The sequence below is a fragment of the Salminus brasiliensis genome, chromosome 1 (genome assembly GCF_030463535.1).
Source record: "Salminus brasiliensis chromosome 1, fSalBra1.hap2, whole genome shotgun sequence".
Classification (NCBI taxonomy): Eukaryota; Metazoa; Chordata; class Actinopteri; order Characiformes; family Bryconidae; genus Salminus; species Salminus brasiliensis.
In genome coordinates, this window is record NC_132878.1 from 89,676,507 (window position 1) to 89,688,785 (window position 12,279).

The 12,279-nt window shown below is 41.8% G+C and overlaps 1 protein-coding gene across 29 annotated transcripts in view; it reads right to left on the reverse strand.

Annotated features, from left to right (window-relative positions):
• rims2a (regulating synaptic membrane exocytosis 2a) overlaps positions 1-12,279 on the reverse strand; it is a 268,366-nt gene that overhangs the window by 240,753 nt on the left and 15,334 nt on the right. For 6 of the 29 annotated variants that reach the window (XM_072692324.1, XM_072692299.1, XM_072692322.1 and 3 more), the window contains one exon: positions 1,961-1,993. The exons of the other annotated variants lie outside the window; for them this stretch is intronic. In XM_072692324.1, the coding sequence (XP_072548425.1) occupies positions 1,961-1,993 (33 nt within the window). The remainder of the gene's footprint in view (positions 1-1,960; positions 1,994-12,279) is intronic. 29 annotated transcript variants of the gene reach the window in all.

The following is a 12,279-nucleotide window of genomic DNA, read 5'->3' on the forward strand; positions in this document are numbered from 1 at the left end:
TGCCGGATAAGTGTCTGTCTGCCAGTCCACATGAGGACGATCTTTTAGGTCATTGGAAACTGGAGGTTTGCAAACTTGGTTTTGTAGCGACTGAGAAAACGCAGCTCTTTTAAAACGCTGACATCATGATGGTTAATTATAGCAGGCCAGCACTTTTTTATTTACATGGTAACAGAACGTCCGGCGAAGGAATTTGGAAAAGGCCACAAAACATCAACAAAGCAGGTTTTGAGTTTGTGTGAGTTTGAGTTAAGTTGTATGTAGGTCGGTTCTGACCGGTGCGCTTGCTTATTTGATTACTTTCACATCAAACTGTGTAGGGTCTTAGTGCCCCCTCCTGGGCTGGAGTGATCTCATGACCGTTTTACAGTTGTTTTAGCGTTCTCGTGTGGAAACAGACGGGAAAAAATGTGGGGCCAGGGCTTAGGACTTACATACGACCCAATCTTGCAATGTTTCATTTCTTATGAAAGGTCAGTGGAGCATCACCATGCTTTTAAAGCTGTTTTAAGGACAGCATTCTACATAATGCTGCTTTAAAGAGCTATGCAAAGAAACTTTTGATGGCATAGGCTACCGTGATTATGAGCAACATCGGAACAAGCAAAACTCCGTCTTTGCTTTTAGCAGAATCATCTTCATGCTATACAGCCCTTTGCAGTCTTTTTATAGCTGGTTACAGCCCTTTGCAGCTCAGAGACGCCGGGCAGAACTAGCAGTGGCCCTCTCTGTGCCATTCCAACAATGTTCACCATATATCTGGGATTGCAAACGCACCAGACAGTCCTAGAAGAGCAGTGCAGAGCCATGTTTCAGACCAGCTTTGGATTCTGCATTTCAGAATGTGTCACGATCAGGCACTTCGTTGCCCACCCTTCATTACCGACTACCTTTAAGTGTACATGGACACTAACTATTTGCCACTATTACTATTACTATTACCATCACTACTATTACATCTATATTATTACTTATCATCTCTAGTTATATTATGATTATAGGAGTGGTCAGGGCTTAGGACTTACATATGACCCAATGTTGCAGGTTTTTAAGGAAGTTTAAAAAAAAAAAATCTACATACTGATCCTTTAAAGAGCTGCTATGCAGTTCAGATTTCCTGGTTGGGATGAATGCTGCATTTCACAGTAGATCACAGTAGATAACCATCAAAATACTCCAGGAGTCACAGTGGAATCAGCCAATCACAATTTTGATTTCCAATAAGCACAACCAGTTACAGCTAAGTGTCCGGGATTGTTTTTATTATTTTTATTAAAGGGACAGTTTTACCATATTAAGAGCTACAGATGAAGCAGTCATTTCCATTCCTCGTAAGCTACAGTAGCCTTGTAGCTCTAGCGCAAAACTAAAGAAGCAAACTCGTCTTGGCTGATGAAGTAAATCTGGGATGAGTGGTCAATTATTGGCCGAAAATTCATGTGATCTTTGGCCGAACGGTCCCTATAGAGGAAGCAGGCAGAGCTGCAGCCAGTGGAACATAGGTGGTGTTAACCAACCACACACAGAACGGCCATATGTTATACACAGAAACAGAGAGATAGATAGATAGATAGATAGATAGATAGAGAGAGAGAGAGAGAGAGAGAGAGAGAGAGAGATCAAACACAGCATCTCTCTGGAACTGACAGACTGGGCTGAGAAGCAGGTAAAGCGGGACAGACACATCCAGTCACCTCCGACTGGATGAAGCAAGTGCCCATCGACGGCTCTCAAACACAGCCAATAAAGAAAGAAAGCAATGACAAACTCTAGCCAGCCAATCACCAGAGAGAAAGAGAGAGAGAGAGGAGGGAGAAAGCACTGCTAATCACAGAGGAAGCCACCATAAACAATGAACAGAAATGAACAGATAAGAAAAAATATAAATATAGCACAGCACACCAACCAATGAGAAGGGAAGGGTCAAAGCCTGGAGCGCTCTGGGTAAAGAGATACTTACTGCGCTGACTGAGGCTTTGGATCTTCTTTGACCCTAAAAATAAAAATACATGACCAACTCAGTGGGGGCGGGGAGCACAACAGAAAGACAAAAAGAAACGGCCGGAGTTAAAGGAACGCTTCAGGGTTTGACAACCCAGTCTCTGACTGCTGCTCTGTCTGTAACATTCGTCCGGTTACCACATCCAACCATTTCATGGAGCTTCTCCATGGCTGGAAAGAGCAGGAGACACATTGACTCGTTGCACTCGCTTAAAGCAGGTGGCAATGGGCATTTGCTGAATTCCCTGAATAAATGTTTAAAACATGCTTATTAGCATCTATAAGTATTGTATACTTATATATACGTATATATACACACTTAAGTGTATATTATTCATATTGTATTAGAATCAGCAATTTAGCTTGTTGTTAGCATGTTAGCTTGTTGCAAACATAAGTCGGGTTTCCCATTCAAATGTTTTACGCACCTACTTAAGGACAAAATTCTACATACTGCTGCTTTAAAGAGCTGCTATGCAACAACAGCAGCCAAACAAGTGCTAGATCTTTGTTAGCGTCCATTTTTACCCAACCTCACACAGCAGGGGTTGCATAAATGCTTTAAATTGGTAAGTTACGGTAAGCTCAGAGTTCCTGATTGGGATGAATGCAGCCTTTTACAGTAGATTAATCCAGAAGTAAAAATACTTCAGGAGTCACAGTGGAATCAGCCAATCACAATTTTGATTTCCAATAAGCACAACCAATTTCAGCTAAGTGCGATGTTTGTGTTACGTTTCTGTGATTATTATTATTATTATTATTATTATTATTATTATTATTACTGGGATAGTATTACAATATTAAGCGCTACAGACTAGGCAGTCATTTCCATTACCCGTTAGCTACAGTAGCCTTGTAGCTCTAGTGTAAAACTAAAGAAGCAAACTCGTCTTGGGTGATAACCTACATCTGGTGTAAGTGGTCAATTCTTGACCGAAACGTCTGGTGATTTTTGGCCGGACGCTGCTGATAACATCATTTTATCATCATCGTTATATTTTTTATGTTTTATGTTTTGTTGATCTTTTGTCCTCTTACTAGATTACTGTAAAGCTGCATTATACAAATAAATATAGAACAAGCCATAGGGCCAGTTGTTTCTTCAGTCATCAGCAACTGATAGCTACTTAAGGTTTGAAATGTCAATGTTTATTAAATTATACAAAAATATTAAATGATATATTTTCCACTTTGTCCCAGCATAAAAAACTGGATGGAAAACTTGCTATATTAGCACTACAAATGAAAATTAAATGCAAGTTTTGTTTTGTGTAAAATATTAACGGTATACTTAAAAAACTTTAAATGCTCCAATAAGCTGAAATGCAAACTTTAACATGTTAACATGAGGCACATTTACCACGACTCCTCATTTTTACTGTATAAGAAACTATATCGTATTTCGATGAACTGTGAAGGGATTTACTGGTGTAATTCAGCATCTGCCCAATATCGTCTATGAAAGGTGTGTTTGGAGTCTCTTCTTTGAACAGGACAACATGTCAAATGATTGTCTGTGGTAACAGTGCGACAGATACAGAGCATACAACGATCAGGTTGAAATCCAGTGAGGCATACCTTTAAATTAAACATAAACACAGAACATAAGCGTATATTAAACAAATGTAACATAAAATTAATTGCAGAAATGTAATAATGAGGACTTCAGCAAAAAAAATACACGCATTACAATACACACATAAAAAAGACAGAAACAGATCAGTCCAACATGCAAAACATAAAAGATGACTAATTAGTTATAGTTAAAAAAAATTATAATAAAAATAAAAGAAAAATTATTAATAATAAAATAAATTGAACACACAATTAAGAACACAAAAATGAAATCAAGACCAGGGATATAAATGTAGCTCATCCTCTGCAAAAACACACATCCACCAAGCAGCTAAACTTACAGCCCTTACACTAGGGCTGTCACGATTACAAGATTCAAACTTTTGCGATTAGTTGACGATTAGTTAATTTTTATGATGATAATGCATAACCTATATTTTTATACTGGTCTCTATTAAAGAAATAAATACATCCTGATAAGAACAACCAATTCTATGCAAACTGACCTTCTCAGATCTCTTCCCATTAGTAGTGACAGAAACCAAGAGTCACAAGGTCAACAAAACAATTGAAGTCATTTTTTTACTCTACAAAATACCTACTGAACCTACATGCGTCTTCTGAGTGTTCCTGGAACTATCTTGTCTTAGAACACCCAGCACATACCCCTTCACCATGAATCTACACTATATGGACAAAAGTATTGGGACACCTACTCATTCATTGTTATTTCTGAAATCAAGGGTATTAAAAATGATCCTTCTTTTGTTGAGAATCTGTCTCTACCATCCAGGGAAAAGGCTTTCTAATAGATTCTGGAGATTTGCTGTGAAGATTTGATTGCATTCAGTGAAGAGAATGTTAGTAAGGTCAGGATATTGGATGAGCACTAGCCCACCTCATCCACCTCACCTCAACTCCCCAACTCATCCCAAAAGTACTGGATGGAGCACCATCCATCATTCGAGAGAACACAGTTCCAGTGCTCCACAGCTCAATGCTGGGGGCTTTATACCCCTCTAGCCAACGCATTGGACATTAGGCATGGGTTCATGTTTATCTGCTCCAGAGAGTCCTATATTATTGGCAATCCTTTTGTACAGGGACTAGACAAGCTGTGTTTGTGTGTGCATTTGCACATCTGTGTCAGCAATGGGTGCAATGTAAAGTAGCTGAATGCATTCATTAGAAGAGATGACCCCCCTTTTTACAGCTTCTTGGGCTTTTTATTATTTTTATTATTTGATTAATCAACTAAGTAATTGGTGGATTATTAATATAATCATGACAGCCATACTCTACACACTGCATAAACACTGACTATCACATTTTAAACCACACATCACTCCTTCTCAATAGAAGACACTGCTGTCTTACAAATGCCGAGCCAAGAGTCCACTCCTTGCCAAGGAACTCCAAGCCAGAGAGCCTTAAGTTACAGTCCAACACCAGCATTACTCGGCAGAATATATTAATTATCTTAATGAAACATTAAAGAGAGCACTGCCAATAAAAACACTTCATTCAAGAAAAGCCCAGCTAGGAAAAAAAAGAGTTCAAACAAGTTCCCTCACATCATTTCAGAAGCCAACGTGGAGAACGCCAACATGGTGCCAATGAGAAAATGCCCTGATCAGAGCTCCTCAACCGCCTGAAAGCTCCTCAGCCTTCTGAAAACGCCGTGCTCCAAGAAAAGCAGTGAACGCCGCAGAGTGGACCCACCATCTGAGCTTCGAGTGAAGATGCGCTAGCTGACACCAGAAATGAAAACTAGCACGCTAGTATGTTATCTCCTGCAAGATGACACCATCAGCTGGACACAGCAGTGTTAGCACGTATGATTCAGAGGGGAGCGTCCATGCCGTCATCTCTGTCCCTTCACTTCACACATTGTGAGCAGCTGGAACACTCAGTCTAGCGAAGTGGACAGGCACTGCCCTCTAATGGACGCAAGGAACACAAAGCACGCTGACCCAAGTTAGGGATCGCTGGGTTTAGCAAAGGAAAAAGACACTGACTGTTAGGCCAAGTGCAAATTATGATGGTCATGTATAATTCAAACACAGTAGAGGGATCCTCACTGGCACAGGCAGCACACGCTTAGTCAGGATTGGTGGACGCTTGCAGATAAACAGTAGAAGACATGAGGCATGAAGATCATTCTCAGCAGGCGGAAAACTCATCAATCAGCCAAAACATGTTTGGAGGCTGGGGGCTGCCTCTTTAATGTTGTTCTGGACGCCAATGCAGCTAAGAAGTTTACTGTTAGCATCACCCTTTAGCATCACACAGGGTCTACCTAAACCATCACATACCTGCCTCAAACAAAGTTGAGGTGTTACATTATCTCAAATATACTTGCTTATGTGGTTTCTGACACTGTTTGACACACTGTTATCTATATAAATGGCCAAGATTGTGTTGCTCAGCTAAAAACAGTAGTAGCATCCATAATGAAGCCTTTTTTCCATAATCCAATTTTTGCGAAGTGCGGACAATGTAAGAAATTTGGGCTGAAGTTCTGTGGGTCTTCGAGCTGATGGGACCCGAAGCCAGACCCCCCTTGCCAGGCAGAGGGTGAACTTTACTGGACCATTAGGAGGAGCAGGGGAGGTGGTGGGGTGCAACTTTTTTTAATCACGAGAAGGAGAAGGTGGAGGAGTGGTTTAATAGTGCGTAGTGCGTTGTGGTTGGTGTGGTGCAACAGATAACACCACTACCTGCCACTGAGCTACAACACCATGTGGGGGACCAGGGTTCAATTCCCGGTCTGGGTGACTATGCTGCACTACACCAATAAGAGTCCTTGGACAAGACTCCTAACACTACATTGGCCAAACCTCTGTGATATGAATAACCTTGTATGTCGCTCTGGATAAGAGCGTCAGCTAAATGCCGTAAATGTAGTAATGGAGAGGAGGAGTTTAAGCGTGGTCCTTCTCCCAAACTTTTAGTCATTACATAACTCCATGTAATCAATCAGCTAAGACATGTTTGGTGGCTGAGGTTTGATTTATTAGGTATGTTCTGAAGGCTAATGTCTCTAAACTTAATAGAAGACCTGTTAGCATCACCCTGTTGCATCACACAAACTAAATATGGTCAACGTAAATCATCACACACTCACCTCAAATAATGTTAAGGTGTACAATTATTAAACTAGACCTTGCTTCCCATCCAACATATTCATATGGGCCCCATGTGGGTTTATGATGGGCTATTTAAAGGGACCCCACCATGGTAACCCGTTTTGGACCCGTCTTATTTTGCCCTCAGTTTCCATGTGGGTGCCTTGAGCAGCAGTCTATGTGGGTCATGAACCCAAGTGGGTACCACGTGGTGCAACAGCGGGTCACAAATAAGGGGTTTATATTGGTCCTTCATTTGGAGACCAAGTGGGTTTTATATAGGGCCAGTATAGGCACAGACTGGGACCCTTACCGGCAAACTGGGCTAAGGAGTCATATATAATATGGTATGGTGGTAATTTTTTGGATCTAATTTTGTCCTTAGTTTCCACAGGGACCCCTCAAGCAACAGCCCTCATGGGAATAATAATGGGTATTACGTGGGTACAGCGTGGGACCATAATGGGTCTTGGGTATGTTGTGTTATGTGGTTTCTGACAATGTATGACACACATACCATGTCATAAACCTCATAAACAAGTCTTTTAGCTCTCATTCCACCCCCCACACGCTCATGTGGGTGGTATGTGGGCTAGGTGGATTCCAAGTGGGCATGGGTTTGAGTGGGTTTGTACATGTGTTGTTACTGGGACCCAGATGGGCTTCCCAAATGGGCCCCATGATTACAGCCCACCTTAATCTCACCAAGGCTTCATGTGCCGTGTCCAACCTAGATGGGGCCCATGTTTGCGACAACCCTTCCTGATCCTATTCTTGACCTTGGTGAGCATCCATAGGCGGGAACCCATGGACAAAACATTTTGGTTCCCAGTTGGGCTAGCCATACAGGCTCCACATTGGGATTACTTGTTAAGTACGTTGGCCTTTTGCTCCAGTAAAACTGCATAAGAAAAATGGACACCAAACATGTCTTTGTTGGTCAGCTACATCTGGGACAAAGTGAAGAGGGTAAAGGCTGGGGCTCTCTATTAAGTCATACTGAACATACTGGACATCCCTCTCCCCCTATCCGAACCCGTCCAGTTTCCCCATAGCTGTAATCGGGCAATCCCTACCCATAATATTGTGATAAAGTAAATTAAATCCAAAAAATGGTCAGATAATGATAATTATTTCTCTACAGCATTAAAATGCTTTTCAAGCACAACCGCTCCCTCTCTCCGTCCATAACAGGCCAGCGTGAGATAACCCATGCTAATGTGATGGCCAAACAGGGAAACCTGAGTCATCACATTTTCCCCTCCTTCAAGCACACATCCCCCTATGTCACCATCACCCTAATCATCATCTTCATGACCAGAGCTGTGGCAGGTCCAGAAGCAGCCAGTAGACTACTAATAGCTCCATATATATATAGAACATCTGTGACTGATAAGGTGTCTTACAACACATAAACATACAAACAATGTAGCCATTGCTGGAAGGTCCACTTGTGTGAAGTACTGCGAAGCCCAATACTACAATCACTGTTAACGACCTATATACTGCACATATGACTAAGCAATGGTCAAATCTAAGGGCTGCGCTTTATCAAAGCTAAGGGATGAAAGACAGCCCACATGAAAGCCATTTATAAACGTCCGCTCCCTCTAATTAAACCTGCCTTAAAAGCCTGCCAGTCATATTCTCTCGCCTGTAATCCACTTCTGCAAACAGCCAGTCGTAGTAAATCCTTGATTATGAGCACCACGTAACACGTATCAGATCACAGAGCAGGCTAAAAGCGGAGGTTAACACACAGCCTTTTAGTGAGATTGGTGTAACTCCCTTTCAGGCAGTAACATAAGAGTGCTGTGTGTCTCTGTTACAGTGGGTCATTTCTCTCTCTATCTCTCTCTCTTTCTCTCTGCCAACCCACTAAGCCATCCGCCAGGAGGACACAGAGAGAGAAAAAAACAAAAACAGTCCCGTTACATAATGCCAAGCTCAAGCCAGCACGGCTGCACAGGGCATAATTACTCTGCAATTAGAGCTGCCAGTGTGTCAGTCCTGCCCCAGCCAGACGAGCGCTCAGCATGGTTGCGGAAAGCGTACCATCAGCGCCCACGATAGTGCCATCTATAGGACATGCCTGGGGTCAGAGCAGGGCAAGGCCCTACAGGATATGCTTTAGGCTAATAAGTGCAATAATAAGTGTGTGTGTGTCTAAGCCTGCCTGTCACATTCCCTCCTCTGTAATTTTACCTCTGGCCTTAGTTTGAACACTGTGTCCCTAAAAAAAATGGAATGATATGACAGTGATGTTGTGATGTCTAGACATGTACGTGTTAAATCCTTAGTTTAACATGTTAAATGTGTGTGTGTCTGTGTGTGTCAATGTGTCTTTGTGACTGTACGTTCAGCCAGCCGTCCACCTGATACTGAGAAAGTGTGTTTCACTGAGGCCCTGACTCCAACTGCTTGAGCATGTAACCCCGTGTACAGATAGCCTTTCAACTGTACTGGGTCAGTCTGTCACACACACACACACACACACACAAACATACACACAGAGAACTGCAGAAGAACATCTTAGCCTATCCAGCAGCAAAGTAAATGAAGCTTGTTAGGAGCTATTGTCCTTTCTCGTGATCTTTGTGGTACAAAGTACAATGCTATAGCTCCAGAATAAGAAACTGAGCAACAGGCAACCCAGATAGCAGAGACTTCTGGTCCAAATACAGCCCAGTTAAGGCACTTAGGGGTCAGTGATGGGCCAGTGTACTATGGGCCAAAATCAGCCCAATTGTAGCATAGACATTTCTGTCATGGCATTTGAACTCCACAACCAACCCTGTGAAAGGCATTTCTAATGTGGGCCTTATCTGGGCCATACTATAGCCAGAACTATATAAAACTGGGCCATGGCATGTTTGTTATGTGGGAAGCAGTGTGGGAGCTGACCAAGCTGGAAATCAGACCACCACCACAAAACAAATTAGAAGCTAAACCTAAATCTAAATCACAAGGTGGGAAATATTTAAAGGATCCCTTTTTGAGGACACCAATGACCTCAGAAGTAATAGACTTGGGCTACTACTAGAGTTGGGCAATATTACAATATTTTATCGTATTGTGATCAATTTTGTTCTCATGATACACAATAAGCTTTTCTAAGCATATCAAGGATATTGTTAGAGCTTAATAAACACTGATCAGCTGCAGGTTTCATTACCAACAGTGTAATTAGAGTGGTTTAATTAGATGAGGAGCAGCAGATGTTGAATAAAAATCACTGTATTCAGTATGGGAGAATATCTGAATAGTAGTTTTTAGGAATCTGTTGCTACTGATGTATTTAGTCTGTAATATCATGTATACTCAAAAATGTCTGTGCATATTGTGATATAGAGTTTTAACCATATTGCCCAGCCCTAGCTACTACCCACCTCTAGAATAATGTATACACTCACTACACACAGCTTTGACCCCTTTCTTCCGATTAGTGCTGTACTACTGAGACATTATGCAGCCCTATGAACACATGCACACCAATACACACACATATATGCTCTCTTAGAGTAATACATTCAAACAGGCAAGCCGAAAAAGACACAGGGACATGATATTGTGTGTTAAGGGGGTTTTACTACAGGCCTCTATATCCAACCTCACAGGACCAGTCACCTGATACCTATATCAACTTCCATCATCAGCACGGAGATGTGCTCAAACCCATCAAAATCACATGCTCAGTCAAGCTTTTCAGTCAAAACAAGTCTAAAAAACAATGTATCCTAAATTCTGCGTATTTACAATTCAAAGACTTAAAAGACAAAGACAAAGACTTATAGCAAAGATACACAAAAATCAGTTCAGATATTCTATGTTAACAAACCACCACTGCTGTGAATGTGAGCAAGGTTTGGCGTTGCATTGCATGAGCATCATCAGGATGAGCAGCCAGTGTTTGCTCCAGACAAGCAATTATACAGCAAGTGCAGTTGCAGTTGCCTTCTCTATGTTGTGTCTGGGACTGTCTATGATGCAGTCCCAGTGCTAACAGCTTCCATAGCCTCCTAGCTTGAGTGCAAATGTAGGCTGGTCGACTAATGAGAGTTCGGTACAAGGAAGCAACATACTGTGAACCTCAAACACCGCTGTGTTCTCCTTCAAAAAAGCAAAGCTGTAAAACAGGCCAATCCCCCCCTCCCCCCCAAACTGTTATGTAACAGTCTTGACTCATTATATGTAGACCCCCAAAATGTACACTAAGCCCACTAGCGTAGGCTTTCCAAGGCTAAACACTATGACTACTTCAGGAGCATAATGAAAGTAAGGCTGAAATGGCCATGGGTGACCAGAGCAAGCACCACTATGGTTATTCGGTGTGCTGAAGCTTCTGGAACATCTAAAAAGGCTAAAAGCTTAAAATCACAGCATCTGGTAAGACTAGGGAATAATTACAAAAAAAATAGTATCTTTATTTTTTGCTCGTTACAATTCTAGATATGCTAAGCTAGGCTAGGCTAGGCTATGCTGTTTGTGTGTGGGCCGTCTTGGTGACATAAACCAGCCAATAAATGTAGAGCTCATTCACCATTGAACCGCCAAAGGAAAATCAGCATGATTCATTCAGAGGCTAAGTAACAGGGTGGTAAATATGCTTGTAACACTGAATCCCCAAACTTTTAATACTCAATAAATGCATTCTATGGCACCTTTCACTATCCTGTCACACAGCAGACCTATATTTAGAAATGCAGAATCAGCAGGAAGTGCAGATTTCAATGTGATAAACACAGAAACCTACACTGGCAATAGATTGGAAGAACTGATAATAGGCCACAATCTCGTCCTTATCTCTCTCTCTCTTTCTCTCGCTCTCTCTCTGCAGTGATATTATAGGATTAGCACTCAGCAGCGCTGGATCGGAGCTTACAGAAGCACTGAGTCAATCACCATTGCAGTCACTGACCCCTGCACTCAGAACCCTGTGTAAACACACTCAGGCTCACGGGACTCACAATCAGGCCCATGCTCTGACTTCACAGAAAAAGGCGGCAGAAGCGCCCCCCTGGCACTCGTCCACATGCAGGTGTCCGGGTCTCGGCGCAGCAGGCCGCTACTTACATATGGAACTAACTCGCCATACTGCATGCCAATCAGCGGCCATTCTAATCCACGTCGCTGCCATCAATCAAGCAGCTGTGGTCCCTCCCCTGTAGTAAAGCTAAGCAAACAAGCCGGCCACGGGGAACTCAAACACACAGCAGACGCTGCGGACAATGACCAGATAACGTGTTATAAACGAAAAGCCTTTTCTGTAATAACCTAGAGTGCAAAAGAGATTCAATCTGATACAAAGATTCGATCCGATTCTGATTCAGGGCACCACACCTCACATTTTAGCCCAATTTCATTTGATTATTTAAAAATACACTAAACACACACTGGAGACTGGATGTAGACAATAAATATAGACAATAAAAACAGGACATTCTTTTTTCTTTGTATTTTTATGTTCTAAATTTACTTTTGGCCAACAACTGAGCATGTAAATGATTTAATATTATTCCAATAAACTGTTTTTTTAACTGTGTTTATTATGTATATTTTTAGCATTTGTATT